The 23,820-nt window shown below is 42.5% G+C and overlaps 1 protein-coding gene across 1 annotated transcript in view; it reads right to left on the bottom strand.

Moving 5' to 3' along the window:
- The window catches only part of LOC138211820 (intermembrane lipid transfer protein VPS13B-like), a 322,041-nt gene that overhangs the window by 262,958 nt on the left and 35,263 nt on the right, over positions 1 to 23,820 (bottom strand). Inside the window, 11 exon segments of the mRNA XM_069171937.1 lie at positions 6,221 to 6,345; positions 9,922 to 10,116; positions 10,898 to 11,067; positions 13,008 to 13,193; positions 15,343 to 15,430; positions 18,356 to 18,424; positions 18,426 to 18,494; positions 18,952 to 18,995; positions 18,998 to 19,025; positions 19,027 to 19,074; positions 20,721 to 20,816. Coding sequence (XP_069028038.1) covers positions 6,221 to 6,345; positions 9,922 to 10,116; positions 10,898 to 11,067; positions 13,008 to 13,193; positions 15,343 to 15,430; positions 18,356 to 18,424; positions 18,426 to 18,494; positions 18,952 to 18,995; positions 18,998 to 19,025; positions 19,027 to 19,074; positions 20,721 to 20,816 — 1,118 coding nt within the window.

Below are 23,820 nucleotides of genomic sequence, written 5' to 3'. Positions count from 1 at the left end.
TCCCACTGTTTTCCCTCCCTCAAGCTTCAGTTCCTCAGATGACTAATTCAGGAATTAATAGAGTCTTTCAGTCGACTGAAAACATCTACAGCTGCTCTTGAATCCACGACCTTGGCTCTGGTCTATACATCCCAATATATGTTAAATTCAAATTTAGTAGATATTCTTGGACTGCAGGAATATTGTCTCTTAAAAGCACATAACATACACTAAGAATAATAATAATAAAACCCATGTTGATTTAAGCTACCAAATGACACTTGCGGTCAGGAGGGCGAGTACACAGCTTCTACAGTAGAGCGAGTCTGGCTTCTCCAGCACGACCAGCCTGGAGGCTTCCATCAGAACGGAGACGTCAATCACCGAGAGCACAGGCCTCGCAGTCGCTGATGCCATTTCCTTAATGCAACGTTCCTCAATACGTCCATTGATCTGTGTCAGCCGTGAAACCAAATAAAACTGTCCGACACCAGATGCAGGGGAGAAAAAAAATCCTCACCGCAAAGTTGGCCAAAATATTTTATAGACTGTGCCACGCGAAATATGATGTTTTACCTTGCAGCTCACAATCCTTTACACTCTGATACTTCTCCGTGAAAAGTGGAACAATATTACATCATAGGCCGTTCCAGGGTTTTAATACACACCTGTTAATACATAAAGCCTACTTGTTGCAGTGTGTGCCGACGTCCCCTTCAGCTTCATCATGTGAAAACCTTTTTCTGCCTGAAAACATTTCCATGTTTCTTCAGGAACAGGGAAGGGCCTCGAGAGCATGTGTTGCCTTGTTCAACTCAATGAATTCTCGGCTGCTCTCATGGCCTCCGAACCACAACTCAAAGCTGAGCACGACCACAGCAACCACGCGCTGATTTGAGGTCATTCAATTATCCTTCACCATATAGTAACAGCTCCCTGTAACTTTAACCCTGTCAACACAGAGACCCTGATGAGAACGGTCCTCACTGAGACCTTTGTAATGATTGCTTCGTTATAAAATCAACAAAGGTTGATTGAGGAGCACACAATGGTTGATGCGGTAGCTGTTTGTATGAAATTCACAAAATCGCTGTCAATCTCCATATAAATGTAAGTCGGAGCACTTTTCCATCCAACAGCCACTCCCAAATCAGTTTTCTTCAGCCAAAAAGATTATTCCAGTTCAACATGTTAATGGTATTGCCTGCCAAAATGGCCAGTAGACAAATGTAACAGCCACAGTCAATGTTCTCGCCAGTGAATGCTGTTCATGTACATTTGCTAAATTTGACTTGGATCTCTTTTCAAGGACACAGAAAGCATTTGTCCTCCTGTTCTTGGCTGCGCTTGGAGACATAGACCAGGAGCAGCTCGCTATGACTAACTATGAACAGGAGTAATGAGGCATTACAATCACACCAGAAGCCTCGTGCCTCAGATGCCTCAAGCAGCCTTCATAAATCACAACATGAGCTAATCTAGAGTCTAGACTACTGGTCCAGACATAGTAATGGACTTCTCCACTTCACATAAAAAACGTACAGGTAGTGCTAAAAACTAAACTAACCATTGACAATGTAATAGACTTAGACCAATAATTAGATATCAAGGGAAAACCAACATTCTTTTCTATTCTGAAACATTCGCAAAGCAAAAGGCAGCTTTTTGTGGCTATATAACATGCACCTGTAAGGCCACATGCTTTCAGAAATGATCCCCTCAGAAATAGCTGAGCGGGTAACGGGCTGCTAAAAATGCCACATAAAAGCTGGCGTGGGCCTGAATTATGGCCTGCAATGCGACGAACCACACTAAGCTGCTGCTGGTTTGTTGGTTGGTTGGTTGGTGGGCCCCGGCCTTGGCCTGTCTCCATGTGTTGCTGCTGTCAGGTGGCCCTGCATCAGGAATATTATATGGTGTGAGCACAAGTGTGTGTGCATGTGTGCTCAAGTGTCGGAGAGAGAGGGAGGTTAGTTTTTTGGGGGGAGATCGATGCAGGTGGCACATTTAACATCCCCTCCCTCCTCCAACCATTTTTTTTTTTTTTTGCAGGCACTGATTTTATCTAGAATAACAGGTTTAACAGCCAGACCAACGGAGACTGGCTGCAGAGTCCCTGTGAAGTTGGGGGGCCCATGCATTGCCATTCATTGGGGATTTGTACAACCTAACGCTTCTCAGCTGCACCTTAATTCATCGGGATTAAAAGTGCATTTCAGAAGATTTTAGCTTTCTGCTAATCAAATTACAGTTTTGTTAGTTCCCAGTAGTGCATATTATAAATGGAGACATCTATATTTTTCAACAGCAATCCTAAGTGTTTCCGTACATACGCTCTACGTAGGCAGCAGCCACCAGCCTTTACTTATCCTGTCAAATACCTGGTTATGTTACCTCAAACACATACTGTGATAATACCTTGACTTTCCCTCTACCACTCCTTTATCGCATTTTAACCCGAAAGATATATTTTTTTATAGGGAGCAGAAGAGCAATACTTACTGTTGACCAGAGTTCTTATACTAAAGAAGTATCTCGGTGTCTCAGCCGGTGCTTACTGTAAGAATCTACGTCCACACCACTACATAAGATCAAGGGACAGTGACCAAGTAGAGGTAATCTTAATGTTTACCGATGGGATAGCACTTACTTATAGTTACAAATTAGCTCTTGTGATGCCGCAACAAAATGTCACCAGGTGGCTAGACGACAAACTTCTACAGTTTCCACCCTTCTAAAAGTTAATTCCCACATTTCCACACAGACGCAACAAGAATTGCAATGACAACATTTGAGGTAATCTGAAAGAAGGCCAGGAGGTTGAAACATTACGACTGATCATAGGGACCCAGGCACTCTGCTCTACTCCAATCTGGACATTTCTTACCCACTTTCAACTGACTGAAAAGATGAGGTTGGACTGCTCCTCTGTTTGGCGATCTTTTTATTTCTTACCACTACAAGGTCAGTCTGCAACTGATATGGAATAATTATACTTTCATAAAATTTCATTTAACTTGAAACCCGAGGAGACAAGGACATTTCAGTCTAATTAGACACACCCAAAGGTCTCACAAATATAAATGCCCAATTAAAGCCCAGGCAGACAGGGAGAGGATGTCGAGGCGGGATCCATTCCCCGGTGGAAGCCCCTCGCTGCCCACTGTGAGAAGCGGGAGCCTTTGTGGTGAGACTGAAGGAAACCTGAGCTGAGCACTCATGGGCCAGCTCATCAGCAGAGGTGCTGCGTCTTCACAGATGCCCAGTGTCTCGCAAATCCTCTATGATTACCTGGCAGTCATACACGCTTAAGAATGAGCTGGCTACCCCCCCCCCCCCACACACACACACACACACACACACACACACACACTTCACCATCTTCTGCATCTCGGTGTCTCTCTCTCTAAGGCCTAATGCTTCCCACGTTCTCCTGTATCCTTTAAAACTCTAGAAGCTGGTTTGGCTCTGCTCATTGTCCACTCTGAGAACAGAACATCTAGGAATGTGATGTTTTTGAAGTTACATCAGCCATGAGAAGCAGTCCCAAAACAAATATCAATAGAGTCCAATTAAATGCTACCACCTGGTGGAGTGCATCTTTTGGCTGCTGCAGTGGGTCAGCTTTTCCCACTGGAAAAGGAAGCCTCTGACTGCAAGTCTGTCATGTCATATACAGTCTAGAGTTCATGAAGGGAATCCTACAGCTCAAACACACTGGGAACAAACGTCAACTGAAATTGAGATCTGCTCTGAGCCTTTGGTCATTTCTGCTGTTCTTAATCCGGATCCATACACAAAGACAATGAGGCAGCTGTAGAAAACAGCACAAAAGGATGCCAATGAGTTAATAACTATTGAGTTATCATGACTGACAATTGTCAAACACCGCATACAGAGCTGTCCTCAGTTTATTCTCGCCGCTGTCTGTCCTCTGTCAAACCTGCTCATCGTCATTCTTCCAGGAGCAAACTGTCAGCTCGTGTTTATTAGATTTTGACTGTGGCGACACACAGGTCAGGAGGCAGGCTGTCTGACAGAAGAGGTGAAATATGAGTCACTTCAGCTCTGAAATGACAGATCTCATAACTCTGCGTAATAAACCAAGGCCCATTAAGATTAAGAAGGCAAGAGATTGACAGTAAAACAAACGTACGACTGTTGGAAGAAGTGCTTCGAACCAGTTCAGGTGTCGGAAGCATCAAGTTAAATTTAAGTTGGCGCTCAGGAAGGTGCGATGAAGTGGAAATAATCCTTTTCAGCGCAGTAGAATTATCCGGGGAATTATGTGCTCACCTATTTTCAGGTATGATCACAATGTCATCATGTAGTCTAGCGTCTATTCAAAATACAACAAGATGAGGCCGCCTGCTGCAAACGGTGACCGGACGAGGATATTCTGTGCTCATTCAAAGCTGTGCATACAGCACAGAGTAACTGGGCACTTTCTTGACACGTCATGGAGACTCTGAGAGGCTGTCAGTGTTATTCCTCAGGATGGGTCCAGGCTGAAAGAAAAGCCACAGGAGGGCATTGATCTGGAAGAAACTTCTAGTGATTGTCAGAAAGAAAAATAACATCCGTTTGACATCTGAATCCACTATTTGAGGCAGGAAAGGCAGGAAAGGCTGGAACGGCAGGCCCTGGCAAGGGGTGATGGGGGAGGGGAAGAGGGGGGCAGATCAAACCAACAACTCAAACGCTCTTATTAGGAGCAGAGCACACAGGCTCACACAGCACTCTGACTGAAGGCCAGCTAACCGCTGTACAGTAGACACAATGTTTGCCTGGAGAAGAAGTCAGGATAAGTCAAAACCATCTGCAGCTCTTTGGCATGTTTAAGTCTGAACTAATGGGGGGGAAATCGATTCCCAAGCCAGCGCTCATGCACAGGTTTCCTGCTTTAACAGGCACTTTGACTGCAAGGTGTGAGAGAGGGGACACAGGGTGTGTGTGTGTGTGTGTGTGTGTGTGTGTGTGTGTGTGTGTGCGTGTGTGTGTGTGTGTGTGTGTGTGTGTGTGTGTGTGTGTGTGTGTGTGTGTGTGTGTGTGTGGGGGGGGGGGGGGGGGGGGGGCAGGGGGAGGCACCAGGAGGGGCACCAGGCACCCAAATAACTACTGAAGACATGATAATGGAGTGAATAATATTTTAATATTATTCAACCAAACATGGCAGAAAGTTGTTTTCATGTGCTGACAGAAGATGAAAGACTTTACAAGGCTTCTTAAATAACGAACGACCTCTACAAGGCCATTTAATAAAAACACAGACACAGTGACATAGATATGGAAGGTGCAAGGAAAGAGGGGTTTCGACTTAAAAACAACATTAATTACAATTGAACTGATAAAATCAAAGAAAAGCCCCGTGATGGTAAAACTGTTCACACAGATTCAAACTGTAAACCTCCTCCTCTAAAAGTCCTTTTCCTCTCGCTCTCCTTCATAAATCCATCTTCCAAAGTTTATTTCTCATCCCTTCTCTCTACAGTCCCACAAAACTGGAACTCACACATCTTCCCATCATCCTCTCTGTCTCAGAGGATGATACCTCCGATGCCTCATTTTGTTTTCCGTCTATTCTGTCTACAGTCTCCACACGGGGTGCTAATTCATGTAGCTCTTCTCGCTTCCCATCTCTTATGTATTTTGAAAGCTTTTCGTAGCTTCAACGTTTTAAAACTTTATTTACTGTTCTTCTTTACTTTTCTAACCTCTCAAATCCTCCATTCGTGCGACTGTTCCAACTCCAAACTCTGAACATTATTCCTCTCCTTTCCCTTCGTGTCCTCTCGTCAACTTCTAAAGTCTCAGCACTTCTCTAGGAAACATCTCCAATGAGTCATCCTCTGTCTAGTAAATAAAAAACAGGGATACAGGGATGTTTTTTTCATTTCCTTAGACAGCACTGTCTTTTTCCTTTTCTTGTGTTTCAAACCAGAGAAACCGTTGCAGTTGTTTGTTACCCGTTTTTCTTTTTTCCCAACCGACGGCTAAAGAAATGGCTCATCCATCACTTTAAATACCCTCTGATGCATCGCCTGCAACAGGCCGCAGTCTTCTCCACAAAGTACAGCACAAGCCTGACATCACACATAGACTACACACACACTGTGTTCATATACACTTTCCCCAGCATGCATAAACACGCACACAGCTACACAGCATTTCATGTGTTTGCCTCCCTGACTTTGATATACATCTTAAAACTGTTTAAAGGTTACAAATGCTACAAACTCACCAGAATGAAGGCATCTGAATCAGCTTTCCATAGAGGGCAGTGCTGAAGGAGGGCATGATGGGGAGGAGAGGAAGAAAACCACCAGTAGTGTCTTGGCACGTCAAGCCTGCCTGGAACCCAAACACCTGTAAAGACAGACAGGTAGAGAGAGAGAGAAAATCTGCATTGTATACTTTAAAACAATAACTGAAGAAGAAAAAAAAACACACCCAGCGTTGTTTTCTTGTCTGATTTACCATTAAAAACTGATTTGACCCTATTTGTCCTCAGACAACCAGTCACAGAAGAACTTGCAGTCTTACAGGCCTCAGATTTAACAGAGATAACAAAAACACAAAATCCTTTTATCATATCTGGAACCACTGAGAAGAAAAATCCTGAGTTCTATCTGTTCATTTGATAACTACAGATAGAAGCAGATGTTTTGGTTTCCTGTAATTGAACTGGAAGGCAAAACTGATGATATGGCAGAAATGTGACTTAGTGAAATACACAATACATGTGAGTACTTTGTGTAGTTACTGTAGACATTACTATAAGAGTGATATGTCTCACAGTCCTATTGTCATTATGCAAGCTGCTGTTAGCAACACATAATGTAGCGCAGCCTCTGTGTTTACATCCTGTTAATAGTGCACATGGTGGTAAAGTCCAGTTTAATATTGGAGGTAGGGATGATGGCTGGGTCCAGCTGTCCAACGTGCAGCTGCTGCATATGCACAGAATGGGACTCATTCAACTCATTCAAGTCAAGGTGTATTAAAGCACGTTGCTGCACAGATGGCCGAGCAGGCAGACAAAACTACAAGAATAATTCATCTGTAACAGGACAACTGGCCTCAGGATGTTCTATTACACACCAGAGTAACATATCAAGTTGAAATGTATGATTGTTAGATACAGATGTAGACATCATTAAAAAACAACAGTCTGAAATGCAAGCACACACTCCACACACTGATTCACGCCAGCTTCTTAAAGGGGACTAGATTTCTAGGTTTCCATTCAGAAGCAACTAGTTATTTAGATAACCCAAGTTTTCTATTGCGATACGTTAGTTTACTTCTGTGGCCTTCTAGTTGAGCAAACAGGCTGACTTTGAGCTTTGGTCTACAATCATGGAAAAGTGAGACAATGGCTAACCACTACCCTCAAGACAGATACCTAAGCTCTGACAGCCAGCGTCAATAAAACACAGATTAAGATAAGCCTTAGTTTATACCCTTTTCAAATCACTTCCTGAACTGGGTGAGTTGCGGTCGGGGTGACCTCCACCCTGCCATGATCCCACTGCAGAAATCCAGAGGTAGAATTAGAACCTTGGCAGATGCAGATGGCGACTGGCTGATTGGTCACAATGATCCTTGGCCACTGACCAGTTGACTGTTAACCCTGCGGTGACCCTGTGATAAGGACTACCAGCATGACGTCCAGTAAACATCCTGTCTTTAAAACACTCTCAGGCCATCCCAGGCCAGACTGGACCACCACACATTACTCCAGATCTCTTATCCACACTTCCTAAAAAGTTCATTAGCTGGATTTGCTGCCACCTCCAAAGTTCTAGATGTACTCCATGAGACACCCATGACTTCACCTAAACTAGAAACGCAACCTTTATTTCTAGTCTGGTGACAGGTAAATCCCTGTTTCCACAGCTCCTGTTGCGTGTAAATGGTGAGCAGCACTATGAGGTGCACATCGCAGGGGGAAGCTATAACCTTTGTGAGTAAGTATCCCAAGTTGTGTTGCTTGAACAACATCAGCACCACAGTCACACACGTTTGTGTGACCGCTGGTAAATGTGCATCTGCAATTTCTCCATGCACCTGAAACTTGAGCCGAGAGCCCCCATCAAAGTTTGTGTCAGATTTTCTGGAACAGAAGGAAGTGACAGAGAGCCAAATCTGGTGAGTTGGGGTGGTAGGGAGCGAAGATTGTGTTGCTGAGTTGAGATTGTGTGTTTTCAACGTGCTGTGATGTTTGAAAGCCTTTGGGAAAAATTCTCAATGCATAACCCCACAAATGTCAAAGAAATCCCGCCTGGTTGAGCTCCTGAGCTGACCCGTCTTTTTCAGTGTCGGACAGCGACGCCCTGCCCGTCGAAACTTTAACTGTCACTCAAAACAATGTCCAGGCTATTTGTTTCATTGCTGAAGCATTTTAAGTGTCTCCGATGACGATTTCCCGAGTTTGTCACGAAATCTGCCGATGCGCCCAAACCAGTGGTCACAAACACATGTAACTCCGGTGCTGATGTTGATCAAGCAGTGAAACCTGGAACACTTACTCATGAAGGTTATTGCTTCCCCTTGCAACAGAAGCAGATTAGGAGCGTTTTAATCCACCCTCATATACAGATAGATATTTAAGAATAATTATTACAGTTGCAGATCAAATACAGTACGTTCTCAAAGCAGGAGCAGAGGAACACGTTAATACGATACGACGGGAAAAACAGCTCAAACTCTGCCAGGTAAAGCTATCATATCATAAAGTTTACAGTGTGAGTGAGAGTTTACAGTGAGTATCTCCCTCTCTTTCTGTGTGTGTGTGTGTGTGTGTGTGTGTGTGTGTGTGTGTGTGTGTGTGTGTGTGTGTGTGTGTGTGTGTGTGTGTGTAGTAACAGGGGAATGCCACAGCTGCCCATTACAAGCCTGCAGCATGGCACCAGTCTGGTAGATGAAGTAGACCAGAGAAGGACTGGTGCTCATCAGGAAGCTCGGTGCTGTGAGTTTTATGACCGGGCAAAAAGGGGTCATCGAGGTCTTTAAAAGGGTCATTGGGGTCATTTCAGAGTGAGTGTGTTGACCTATCAGCGTGCTCTAATGCTTAAACACCACACTGTACAGATTAGCACGACTGTTTGCTGTCCTGGCTCCTAAATGGTAGAATGAGCTCCCCACCGACATCAGGACAGCAGAAACTCTGAACATCTTTCACCGTAAACTAAAAACACACCTCTTCAGAATAGTAGAACTTTAGTATCTTAAAATGGAACTTACTGATAGAACTTTGTAGTTTGGCTTTCTTGAAGAAATTATATTTTATTGATTCCTGTTGTTCTGGTTTTGTACCCTCATGGTTGAAATGAACTTATTGTAAGTCGCTTTGGATAAAAGAGTCAGCTAAATGAAATGTAATGTAATGTAATGAGATGTAATTAGTAGATGTAAAGTGCATTTTGTGTCAAACTGAAAGAGGAATGACAAAGTGATAAATGTCAAATAAAATGAGATAAAGAAAATAAAGACAGGAACAAACAAGAGCTAACTGAGAGGAAAAGTGGTGGTGGAGTAGAATCAGTAACGTGATCAAATATCGTAATTATCAAATCAGCAAAGAACTTTATAATAATAAAATTGATAATCATGAAACAAAACAAAGATGTACAAGTTTAAACTCTAATCTAAATGGCTTCATCTGCTGGCTGATTACTTTTGGTAGCAGCTGACATTTGGTTCGTTTTAGTACACTGTGGAGAAGATGGTTAAAGGCAGAGTACTCATAACATAGAAACACTTTCAGCAGCACACTGAGACATTTGATTAAAATATTATTAAATGCACATGGCTCAGTTGCGTGTCTTTTTTTTCCTTTTTTGTCCACAAAAGGAAAGCTGGGATTTTTGTGTGTGGGAAGGGGAGACTTTTTGAATCCGTGCTACAGAGTAAAATAGAGTAAAATACCGTGGTGCTCACCTTGAGGTAGAGGTGTCCATAGCAGTGATGCAGCAGGTTGTCAGAGGGCTGGTTGAGACTGCTGACAGTTGAAACCAGCTCTGAGGCGTACATCGGGACCGAGTGTTCCACATTCACCCGTTCCACCTGGAACTGCACAGAAGGTAGCGGGTGCAGCGGCTGAAACACGGGCACGGAGACCGGGCCGGACACAGCCTGGAGGATTGGACATGTAAAAAGGGTAAAAGGGATTAGAAGTGAGGAAACATATGACACATATTGTTTTTGTGGAAGTCTATAAACCAAATTGTCCACATCAGTCTAGTCGACCGCGTTTCATTGAGCAGATTCTGTATCCATGATGAAATGGCTTTTCTATGTCTCAGTGAAGAAAGTTTGATGTATTGATCATCTGAATAACTTTTGTACAAAGGAGTCAATGCGGTCACAAATTTGCTTGAATTTGTTTGCTGACTTGGAAAAAGTGCAAAACCTTAAATTCAACCTGCCATAACTTGATCTTTTCTGCATTTCTTTGTAGGTTTACATGAATATGTGACAGATTTTCAATGTCTTTTGGACCCCAATAAATCTTGACTCTATATTTAATAAAAATGAGCTGTCAAAATATAACTATTTAGTATCTTCAGGTATTTATAAGACATTTAAGCCTCTTTAGGAATCAGATCCAAGCTGCCCAACTACTTGCTGCCTCTTTAGATAAAAGGCCACAGATTGCTTTGTGTCAGTAGTTGCGTCAGTTACTGTACACTGGGTGAACATTGAATTTACAGATTTTTGGCACAGTGGTCAGATGTGGCCAACCATCTTGTATGCATGCTGTTCCCTTGCGTGACGTGGATTTAACTTTTTAACTTTTTGAATTTTGTACAAGAACCTGTGAAATATTAAGACTTTACAACGAAAAGCCCTCAGAGAAGGTAAGGATGAAGACAGAAGGATGTTAATAAAAACGAAGTGGATGCTTTGGCACTACCTTGCTACCCATGATGACAGGCATTAGTATGTGAAGGAGATTGAACTCTGCCATGGACACAGTGACTGAGACTTGGAGCAGAGTGAGACAGGTGAGTCTGGTTGGGATGAATTCCTCTAAGCGTGATATCTCCTCTGGAGGAGCTGGAGCATCGCTCTCCTCAACCGTTTCTACAGAGAACAGAGGAAAACAAAAATAAACATGTGAGCTTTGGAACAAATACAGCAACAAACTGAAAAGGAGGGGGAAAGGTGTACAAATCGAAATGTTAGAAAAACAACTGGTTTTCCTTTGATTTAAACAGGTGAGTTTAAGCGTGAGTGTGCAGCCTGCGGTGTGTTATTTGATCAAACTAAGGAAGTGGAGAGAGCCAAAGACTTTTGGATTTGAAGACTGAAGCTCATTTTACACACAAACAGATTAGCTGTAAAACATCAGCATTAAAACAATGAAAAAGTATTTTCCAACAAAACAACACCACCTCACACTAAATAAAATAGACATGCTCTATAAAAGTACTGGCATCTGCAAGAACTATTCATTACAGTGAGCATTTCCCAGTAGCTTTGTTTTTTTTACCGACTTAATAAAACCACTCATTGGATCAATAACCAGAAACAATGGAAGACAGAAAACTGAAGTCAATATGGAAAAGAGTCTAGCAAGGTCAGCACTCAGCAAGTATGGAGTGACCCAACCAATGGACACCGAAGCGTGTCCAGGTCCTGAGGTAGACCTGAACCTGAACCCTTTGTTCCAGCCTTGGCTCTGGGCCCGGGCAGTGGGCTTGTTTCAGTTCGGTAACGGTTCTGTTGGGCCTGATTCCCAGCTACAAGGTGGGCTCAGAACCTGATCTCAAAGCTGTTTTGTTCTTTGGCCTGTTGCCGCAGCCCGCATCAGGTTCATCTGGCGCTGCCTTGTCCAATCTAACGTCGCATGCCAGGCCTCAAGTCAATATCCACGATGAACATTACAATTACAACATGCAGTCGTATGATACGGAGACATTACACACAAAAACACACTTTCTATTTAAACCATGCACAGAAGGTGAAAAGATGATTTCAAAAGGAACACAACAGTAAAAGTCTTTGCTCCTTCAGTTGTTCTTATTCAATATAAAAAAGCTGCACCCAAATAAACACGCTGGAAGTCTGCAGGCTGGATTCTCAGTGGGGCAACAGACATATAATAATACAAATATAACAGTAAAACACACACCGGCCAGTTCAGCTCCTATTTACACATAGTTTGGGGAGGAAAGTCATTCTTCCTCAGTTCTTGGCAAGGACTTTATGAAGAGGAGCACAGAAGACTGGACAGGAGTAGAAGAAAGAGAGTCATGACTTTGAACTTTGACCTCTACTACTACTCTAAAAATTACCCATAAGCCAGCAGAACTAAGTTCTTCTCTCCTTTGCATTGTAGAGTCATAAAGGACAGGACAGGACAGGACAGGACAGGACAGGACGGGACGGGACGGGACGGGACGGGACGGGAGGGGAGGGGAGGGGAGGGGAGGGGAGAGGAGAGGAGAGGAGACTCTCTATCTTTGATAGTAACCTTGGTTTCATCTTCTATCTGCCCCCCTCCACCCCCCACACACCCCCACCCTCTTTCCGGCCTCCAACTACTAAACTGACCCTTCTGCAGAAAAGGCAAGCGAGCACCTACACATTTAGAAACAGGAAGGAACACACTGACCTACAGAAACCTCTATAGTAATTACCCCATCATCCATTATCTATTATCTATTGCAGATGCTTAAACAAGCGAAACCTGCGGATGTTATCATTTTGCAAAACTCTGTCGCAAAAGAGTTATTGCTACAGATATTACACACAGACACACATTCCACGTTCTTTCACAACATCCAGCGATGAGCTCATCAATAGCTGTGCAGGGATGATCACTAACAAAAGGTGTTTGGCTTAACCTCCCTCATGTGGTCCAAAAGGTCACTGCTTTCATGTACAGCTGTGTGTTGAAGGATGGGTTGTGCAAGGAAATAACAATGTGATGAGGATACTGTAAAGAGAAAACTGTTGTAGTTTCTGATCACAGAACAGAGTATGATAGGAAAAAGAAGAGGTTGGAAGACATCTCTGACCTTGCTGTGGTTTGCAGTAGGGTTCATACTCGTGCTCCATGGCACAGGTGACCATCTTGAGGATGCGGTGGACAGCACTGCTGTGCAGCCTGATATCTAGAGGTCCCACCACCAGCCTCTTGATGGATGTCTCTTGAACCACAGGAACGACCTCCTCCACATTCACCACAGAGAAGTCCGGAGACACTACAAACAGAAACACACACAAAGCCTACTTAAAATCCACACAGTATATATGCTGTTACAAACTTGAGGAGTCGTCTGACAGGCAACAAAATTAACACATTTTCTGACAAACTGGAGAAATATAAGCTTGTCACTATTTCTATTTACTGGACAGAATCTTTAGCTGTTGTTGTAATTTTTTTTACTATATCTATATCCAGGGTGGCATCATTTTCCCATATATCCCATTTCTTAAAAAAATCATGTCACTTGTGGAGTGAAAACACAAGATATCGGTGGTGTAATGCAGCAGCAAGCAGCAGCTCACACAGCCGTGAACCACGGGAATGATGAATATTCCAAATGTCCCCGTCTCTCACACAGCTGTCCCTTCATTCATCGCAGGCCCCTGTTCCAGAGGTCCACTTAAAAGACTCAGCTCCCCAGCAATAAAAAGGGAGAAATTAAAAATAAAAGAAGGGGGTGGATGAATGGCAGTGAGGGAGGAAGAGGACAAAGGGTCACAACTTGCTTTATTCCCATTACATTCCTCTGCGCTGAGCATTCTTACAGCTCAGAGTCAACACTATGATTTCAACTGCTTTAGCTGAAAGGGCTGCTGGGGAATGGGGGTGTAACTCCAACTGAATTTTGGAAATGTATAAAGGGCAACAGGCAATGCCACTTCCCCTTCCCTTCAGTGCGATTTGGCTGCGATGGATTAGGCCTAATATCAACCATATGGCTGCAGTTAGAGTGGTCAGTGGGATGATGAGGAGGCTGAAATTAGCTGGGATTTAGACAATTTAAAAGTGTCTCCATTTCCCAAGATTTAAAAAAAGTTTTTAATCTGCAGCATTACTCTAATGTGAAGTCAATGGTTGAGAGTGACCTAGGCAGGTTAGTATTTCAGTTGACTCAGAGTTTACGTGCGTCCTGTGGCAACGCAGACTAATTTGTTTGGTTGACACTGGATCTGGTCCGCGTCCGAGAAGAAGAGAAACACTGACAGAAGAGAAGCATTCCAAGTGGCAAGGGTAACGACAGCCGTCCCGCAGGAGGACAGACTGACACTTATCCTGCTGTCAGAAAGGACTTCGACAGTTCAGGATGACAGTATCAATGTTTTTTTTTAATTTAGATTAGTATCTGTAGCTGACAGCGGCGGGACGAAACAATAGCCTAGTCAGAAAACAGTTGAGGCCCAGAGGAGTAAAACCAAAGAGAGAAAGAGGGAGCAAGTGAAACAACATGTGTGACATCAGACTCCCAATAAATATAATCATCCATTCAAGGTATTGAATGTTACTTTAAAAAGGCAACGATGCACTTTATTATCAGAAGTTTCTATCATTAATCATTATATCATGCAGCCATGATCACCTCACACCATTTTTACACAACACTCAGGAACATGTAGGTGATACGGTTTTCTTATGATACCTCGGCCATTACACATGGGAAGGCCTTCCAATTCATAGACATTCAATTTTGAATAAAGTGCTGAGAATGTTTTCTTAGAACTTGTGAACGTCAGTCAGGTGTCGTTGTCATACTTAGAGAGAAGCTTTCCAGCAGCACTGAAATAAAATGTTCACCATCACACACTAAAGCACACAGACATTTGTGAGCCAAATATAACATTTCAAATTGAAAGGAGCAAGCTTTATCTCTTAATGGGAACTTCAGATCTTTCAGACTTGAATAAACATTGTTGAGTGCTGCAGCCGAGGAATGAGAAACACTGCCCGTCTTAAGGCTTCTGCCAGGAAGAGTGACATCTAATTAGGCATGAGGGGCCTATTCACTTTCTCAACAGCTTACAGGTAAAGAGACAGAGGGGAAACAGTGTTTCAACAAGCAGTGGGGAGAGAGAAACTCAAATACGTGTCAGCACAGACTAAACACTTCTGACAGTTGCCCTCCAGGTAAGTTTGGGGTGAGAGTGAGGACAGAAAGGGTCAAGGACCAGGTGGCTGTGACTGAAACAAGACAAGCCCTTTCTTCAAGTCTCCAGGGGGCTTGTTTGACAGAGAGGAGAGAAGAAAAGAGATGGAAAGAAGGGGAAGAGGAGGACAACCGGGCAGAGAAAAAGGAGGACATGAAAGATATAAAAAGAGAGAAGAGCTGATCAAACAGGCTCAGCGAGGAGGAAGGAATCAGGTGATACCTTTGCCGCTGCTGTTCTCCATTGTGTAGAGATAATCCATGTAGAAAGCACCAAAGCGCTGCATGCCCGCAATCTCCGTGTAGGTCTCCTGTCAAACAAAAGTAGAGTTAGGTAAACATGGCCGTGAGGGAGCAAACAAGCTGATAGCCTTTAAGAGTGCCAATGACTGGGGTTGAGCTGGATACAGCCGTGGAGGTCAATTCAGAGATAAAAAGAGATTCATCTACTTAGGTGGATATTTTTTTTTTTAACAGGCCAGTCATTTCACTAATAATATATACTAAAGTGGTTAAACTAAAAGGAGACACTTTATACGAGCAACAGGGAATTGAAAGTGTAAACACAGTCAAATTAACCACATTTTAAATCCACTTTTTAGAGCACACAGATTGTTCAGTAGGAAAACAGACGTCTACTTAAGTCTATGCTGCTTTACAGTTCATATGGTAGTCATTTACTGGATATCAGCCCGGTTCTTTATTGAGTAATAAGCTACTGATAAAAGCAATTGAAGGTTTCCTCACTGAATTGGTGCTTGGATGTTTGCCAGTAGAAATATGCATCTTATCTACAAGAAGATAGGACTTTTTCATAACAAATCAAAAGTGTCTGAGTGGGATTAAAGCCCGTACTTTCACTCTAAAAAAACAAAACAAAATTCTATTTTGAATCAATTGAATTCCCTATTAAACCACGAATGTCACAAAGAATGTACCTGTAAGCAATATTTACAAGTGTAGAAAAAACATGAATTATTTTTGATTTATTACTGGAATTTGTAACTGGTAGTTAACCAACAATAAGACTTGTGTTGGGAAAGTTACTCAGTCTAAACAGACATTTTCTACCTGCAGCCTGTCCAAGCATACATTCATTAAGAAGCAGGGTATAAACTGTGGACAGGTCGCCAGCTCATTACAGGGCTGAGAGAAATAAACTAACACACACATCATCAGACCTTTGGGCACTTTGGAGTTTACAGTTGACCTCAACCCCCAAAACACCCGCAAGAAAACACAACTGACACAGGAGGAACATTAAAAAAAAAAAAAAAAAAAAAAAAAAAAAAAAAAAAATCCCTGCTTGTCACGCTGGCTTGAAACCATGTGACAATGCAAACTACTGAAGCTCTGTGCTGCCCTTAAGTTATTTAAATATGCTCATTATTAACAAATGAACACTAAGGTATGGTAAAAACGTCAACTGTTATCCGATCTTTAATCTACCTGGGCGTTTGTGAACAGTTATAACTCATCACCATTAGTCTGCAGGTCAACAGCCACTGACCTCGTCTTACACACTATTTGAAAGCCATATTTCTACTGCACACCAAACTACTGATAAACAGTGAGAATGAGTGAGCAAGCAAGAAATAGTGAGAAAGAATGAGCGAGGCCCCTGACACATTCAACACCCCACCCACGACTTACCCAGAATTTCTCCAAACAGAGATTTCAGGCCGCCTTATCAGGGAGGCAGGTTAATGAGTAATATTTATTAGGGGAACTCTAATGGCTCCAGCATGCTTTTGGATCAAAGCCAGGCTGGTTTCAAAATCGCTAATGAATTAACACCAAAACCTTTGAGTCTTAGACTTTCAAGTCAGAATAGATGGATGGGTGGATGTCCAAACAATTGCTTCATCGAGGGTCGTGAACATTTCTAAGTAGAGTCAACACTAGAGCTGCGAGGGCTGATGAAGGAAGCTGAGAGTTATCAGCAACAACGGCTTTAACACTACTACTTAGATAGCAGAAGCATTCCTCTACTGCAGCCATCAGCCGGGTGACTGACACAAATAATCAAAAACCTTTACTGTATTCAGATGAGAAAATACTTTAAAACAATCAATTAAATAAGTTAATAGCTGTCAGTTTAGCGTTTCCATCTGAAACAAAGAAAGGGTGATGGAACGTTTGTCAGATTATTGTTTACTGACCCACATAAACTGCTCTATTAGCAAAGTAATTAGTGTGCTTATTTTAGAGAGTCACATTAAAATCATATCCCACATATGTGCTGGGAAACAGCAATCTCAGTGCTACAGCTGTTTCATTTGGTAAAACGGTAAATGGGGGTACTCGTCAAGTACTTCAATAAGTTTAATGCGTAGTTAAGATATTACTTTTGGTTTTTAGTGTGTGATCCTGTGTTGGACCGTTGTGGTTGAGTCTCTCCCATCAGGTCTGTGCGTGTAATTAGCACACTTTGTGGTCAAACTTATAAAAAAAAAACTGCTTGACTGTGAATACACACTATTTTACTGATTATTAAAAGATGTTCCCTAAACGCCTCACATGCTACTGTTGAAGTCAGATAAAGTTAGATACTGAAATTTGGTACCAAATGACAGCATTTTAAATACCAGATAGTATCAACACAATGAGTCAGCACCATGAAAGAATCAAAAGTTCAGTATCCAACCCTAATTCTAGCAAAGCATTTGAAGCTGGAGATGCAGTGATTGGTCAATTAATCGGTTAAATGATTGACCATAAATTAATTGCCAAATTCTAACATATTCTGATTCCAGCTTGTGAAATGTGAATCCTTTCTGGTTCCTATAGTCCTCTGTAATGATGAACTATTGGTTGGCACAAAACAAGACTTATTAAACTGCACCTTTGGCTTTGGGAAACACTGGTCAATATTTTACACCATTTTCTGACATATTGAAGACTCCAAAACAAATCGTCAATTAATTGAGAAAATAATTGACAGATTATTCAATAAATAAATAAATAAGAAAATAATGTGTTGAAGCTCTATTTTTAACCACTGAAAAGAGTTTTCCAGTATGTTCCATATGTATGGGAACAATTCTTCTTTAGCATGGTAATATTAGGGATGAGCACATCCTGTCTTAGTGTGTAACCCGACTTTACTCCACTGTCAGTCAGCTGGGATAGGCTCCGCCCCTGTGATTCATGTTCAGGATAAAGCAGGTATAGAAAATAGAATATAAATGGACTTCTAGTCATCCCATCCCATAGTAATCTCATTAAATTCAGACCTTGTGATTGGCAGTATCCAGGATGAACTCCGCTCGGACACCATTGTTCTCTGGACTGCGGTAGTCAAGAGAGAGAGTTGGTGAGATAAGTCATTCCTTTGCTACTGAGGCTGTCTCCACATCGGAAGAACACCGCATCCTGCCGAGGCACCGAAAAGAGAAAGCAAGAAATGTGAGAATTTAAAATGTCACAAAAATACTACAAACAAAACTATATCCAGGAGTATTTGAGAAATATTTCTAGCTAACAGAATGACTTGAAAGTAACCTTGAAGATAACAACATGAAAAACGTTCAATTAACACCACAGTTGATGAAACACATCCGAGTTCAGTTTGAGCCCAAAAGCGTAATGTTGTACATGAGCATGATGAGAGCGATGTTTAACGCAGTGATGTATGTAGCAAACACAACATTATGGTAAGAAACAAAAGGCTTCGCACACTCAACCATAAACAAACCACAGCTTCTCCTGGAGCCACAGGGGCTGCAGGAGACACGCTCCAGGTTGGTTTGGGGATTTTAAATTGTCCTTTAATCTTTCTCACTTCAGTTTGTCCTCTCCTTTATTCTTGTTTTTTTTTTTAGGTCCTTACCTCTTCACGTCGGTTTGTGTTTTCCTCAAAATCCCGTACTCCATGATGCCTTTCAGGCAGAGAGCCCGGCAGCCTCACGAAGCCAATCTGACAATCAAAGAAGGGCTCTCCCATCATGAGCACCTGGGAAACAGACACAAAGAGACTTCAGATACTTTTTATCAAGTTACATGAAAAACAACATGGAAACTGGATAAAATCAGTGACAAAAAAGGGAAAGATCTGTACTATTTAACCAAGTAATGTATATTAATCCACTGAAATGAATAACGGGAATAACTTTTCTTGATGGTGAGGGAGTTTGGCACCATGTCAGCTTCTGAAAATATGACATTGCAATGAAACATGAAATGGCAAATTAATGATAGTTCAGCTTCGTTGGCTTGTGGTGTTGCTGAGGTTGTGGGCTCATTTCATCGGTGGTAAAAAGAGCATGGGGAAAGGAGGGGGGGGGGGTGGGGTCCAGACTGACTCTATTTTCTTTGAGAGTGATGCATGATGGTATGTGGTAGCCACCAAGGTGTGATCCTCACTCACTCAATTCATCTTTCCCCAACAGATCGCTAACAGAGTATTCAGTCAAACTTTACATTTCACCACAATTATTACAAGGCCAATAATTCCCTGTTTTATTAGCCATCCCCTCCCCCTTCCCCCTCTCCCTTCTGCCCCCCCTCCCTTCCCCTCCCCTCTCCAACTTCCCCTCTCTCCTCTCCCCTCGCCTCTCCCCTCTCCTCCCTCTCTCTCTCTCTCGCTCTCTCTCTCTCTCTCTCTCTCTCTCTCCTCTCTCTCCCCTCTCTCTCTCTCTCTCTCTCCTCCTCTCCTCTCTCTCTCTCTCTCTCTCTCTATCTCTCTCTCCTCTCCCCTCCTCTCCACTCTTCTCCTCTCTCTCTCGTCCCTCTCTCTCTCTCTCCTCTCCTCTCCTCTCTCTCACTCTCTCCCTCTCTCTCTCTCCTCTCCTCTCCTCTCTCTCTCTCTCTCTCTCTCTCCTCTCCCCTCTCTCTCTCTCTCCTCCTCTCCTCTCTCTCTCTCTCCTCTCCCCTCTCTCTCTCTCTCTCTCTCTCTCTCTCTCTCTCTCACTCTGCACATAAGCATAAATTACAGAAATTGGAATTGGAAATCTTTCAGAATTTTCACCATCTGGTATAAAGATTAGGAGCAGGAAAACGTCCCTACTCCAACCAGGTAATCACAGAAAAGGGCTTAAAATATTTTCAACGTCGAGGAGAAAACACGGAAATGATCAGACGCCGGAGACACTCTGTGTAGGAATAGTAATAATAATAATAATAATAATAAACAACAACAATAATCAAACGCGAGGAGAAAGGGATATTTATTGGTTTTGTTAGAGCCATGATATGTGACAAGGCTGCTCGAGGTCAAATTGATCGTTAAAATCATTAGAAAATGGTCCACTACTGTTCAACAGAAATAGTTGAGGCCTCATGTTGTTTCAGTAATAAACACAACATCATTATTACTACCATTTACAATCTAGGGGCCAATATGATACAACATCTGTCAAGATAAATATTTCACATTTGCCTCAATAATAACTGTAACAACACATTTATTTTCTCCTGCATCATCTTAATTATGACAAGACCAGTTAATAATTTCTCACATTAGGACTGGAGTTGTTGCTGGTATTGAAGACAGTTTTTTTTTTGTCATAAATTGCAATAAATACATCAATAAAAGATAATAATCCATAATTTGATTACAGCCCTACAATGAACATGTACTTCAGATGACAGGGTCATTACCTCAATAGTGATCCCCTCCTGCTCTAGGCACAGCACCTCTCTGGACTTCACCTTCTGAGGACTGTAGTAGCTGCTCTCCGACTGAGTCTCAGTCATCTGAGACACAAAAACAAGGCCAAATACTTTATGTCCACAAAATACACCGAAGCAGTTGACCATGAAAATCAAAAAATTTATCTTACATTTCAGACTTTGTGATACTGCTGCAGATAATGTATATAAAAACCATGAAATCTGAGCAAAACTAAATGAACAACTGTTCAAATTTTGGTGTTAAAATGAAAAATGCTAAAAGCTGTTGAAGCACAGAGAAGATTTTGCTTCCTCTATATGTGTGGAGACAGTGATGGTTATTGTAATAATGTAATGTCACTAAAAAAACAACAACACAAAAAAATGGAAAGCATGTGGGTGTGTGTGTGTGTGTGTGTGTGTGTGTGTGTGTGGTGTGTGTGTGTGTGTGTGTGTGTCGACAATTCACTGCTGAAAAAAAATCCATGATTTGATAAATAAGTAAAAGCTCTGCAACCTCTTGAATGTGAAGGACAACGTTGGCCCCAGAAAATCATAAAGCAGAAACAACAACATCAACAGGGACATATGACATGTTCTCAGATCGGAGGCAGGATGCCAGCCGTGGGACTTTTGGGTCGTTTTCTGTTTCGTGTTTGGACTCAGGCCAGAAACATTCATCAAACCACATGACAGCCACTCCTCTCTGATTTTAGGGGAAGGCCCCTTCTGGCATTGGTGGGATGACAATCAGAACATGACTAAAGCCTTTAACAAACCGAGGGGCAACACGACAAGTCATTTTATAGAAGAGGACTTGTTCATTAAAACATTAAAGGTTTACTTGGTGAAGGATTCAGGCTTGATCTGTTGGCAGAAATGGAAATGATGTTTTTATGTTAGAATGAGCCCTTCATATTGTACACAGGGAGCCCGGGTCGCTGTGTGTGCACCGCCACGTTTCTACCAGGTCTCAGACGTTTTCCGTGAGATTCGCAGCCACCATAGATTTTCCTACACACTTCAAAGGAAAGGGAGAGGAGGGGCATTCAGTTGGTTACAATTTGCAACCTCATTGCAAGATGCCACTAAATCATACACACTGCTCCTTTAACTGAGGCTGTCGAGGTGGAGCAAGAGACAGACTGAGCACCTGGTCACAACTAGCTGGCTGAGGTGAGGCGGGTACAGAGCAGCGATGCTTCTGAGGTGGACTTGTCTTAAAAGTGTTGGTGAAGTGCAGAATGTGCAGAGCCCAACTCGCTCAACTTCAACACAGGAAGCAGGTGCAGAGCGAGAGGCAGCTGTGCCTTATTATCCCCACTGATGGAGCAGACTCTCACTCTCGCTCCCTTCCCCTCTTTCCATCCTGATGGTTTAATCACGTGCCGGGACCACCCCACCCTGCAGGTCCCTGGGAGGAGCACGGATCTTACTCTATTTGAATAAAGAATTGCTCTCTCCGACGACATCAGTGAACAGTGGCACTGACATTATACAACTGCCGGCAGACAAACATAGTGAATGTTCATCCAATAAGAATAAAGCATTGCTCCAGCCTTGTAGGGCATTTCTGACTGTATCTTGACCTGAAATAACACAGCTAAGAGAAGACAGAGTAGCAGCATAGCACTGGAGCACCAACACAAACACTAATACAGCCAGTAATACAAACAGTTGTAAATGCCACTACCCTCACTTATAACTGCCATTTATTATATATCAGACCATTTACAGGCTTCAGGAGTCCAACACAAATGATGAAATCAAATAATTCTTTATGATGCATCCTGGAAACGTTATAACACCAAATGTGAATATCTGGGTACTTGTGTTTATGTCCATTTCTCAGAAATTTAACAAGGATCTGAAGGAAAAGTTGCTGCAGGAACACCTGATTTCTGCTGTTGGTGCCTTAAATACAAATATCAAAAAATAAAGAAACGGTGTTTCTTCAAATGAAAAATGGCCTGACGTCTGACATGCAGTGAGAACAGGTGTTCAAAAGTAAAAGAGGGGAACAAATGGTCAGTGCTAAACAATGCATTATGTGTGTCAAAGTCATTAAATGACTCTGCCAATTTCTCTGATCAAAGAGATGTGGGGAGTGCGTCAGCCCTCTAAAAATACCTCTCTGATTCCACATCCATGTCCAACTCAGGTTCAGGCAGTGGCTGTTCAAAGACATGAAATTCCTTCAAACTAAATACTTCCTTGTAGGAAAGAGACGAGAACGTTTAAAAAAAAAACCATCCTTTCAGCTGTCTGCAATTACTCCGGACGAGAGGCAATTAATTGATTAAAAGAACTCAAACAATACAGGAACAATTTAAAGATTACTAAAAAAACACCAAGACATACCTCCCCTTCACTGATCATACACACTGTCAAATATATGTACTCTCTCTTTCTCTCTTTCACACGCACGCACGCACGCACACACGCACGCACGCACGCACACACACACACACACACACACCACATACACACACACACACCACACGCACGCACGCACGCACGCACGCACGCACGCACGCACGCACGCACACACGCACGCACACACACACACACACACACACCACACACACACACACACACCACACACACACACACACACACACACACACACACACACACAGACACACACACAGACACACACACACGAGTGGTAATGTGATCTGAAGTTCCTGAATCTGAGGGGAAACACACATGAATTCCAACTATTCTGAGTGAGCAGGCAGGATTAACGTTTGAGATCCATTTCTGAATAGTCGTCATACCATGTAAAATGTTTAAAACATTAATGTGACCCGAGACGGCAGTTAGCGGTTACACTACCCTCTGCTATACCGCACACAGAGACAAGCAGGACTGAAACTTCCTGAGGATCAAGCTGTTTTGAAGGCTCAAACTGAAAATGATCATAAAATAAAAAGATGTAGAGGTGCAGAGGGCAGTTGGAGTGAAGAATGTAGAAATTCATGACTTACCAGGCCGGCCTCTGCTCAGGTCGAGTCTTTTAAACACATACATGTATGTATGTATGTATATATATATATATACACACATACATATATACATATATTTA

Source organism: Embiotoca jacksoni, unplaced genomic scaffold (assembly GCF_022577435.1).
Source record: "Embiotoca jacksoni isolate LCO1_2020_lvr unplaced genomic scaffold, fEmbJac1.0.p SCAF_50, whole genome shotgun sequence".
Classification (NCBI taxonomy): domain Eukaryota; kingdom Metazoa; phylum Chordata; class Actinopteri; family Embiotocidae; genus Embiotoca; species Embiotoca jacksoni.
Note: the sequence above shows the minus strand (reverse complement) of the source record. Positions and strands in the feature narration are given on the sequence as shown.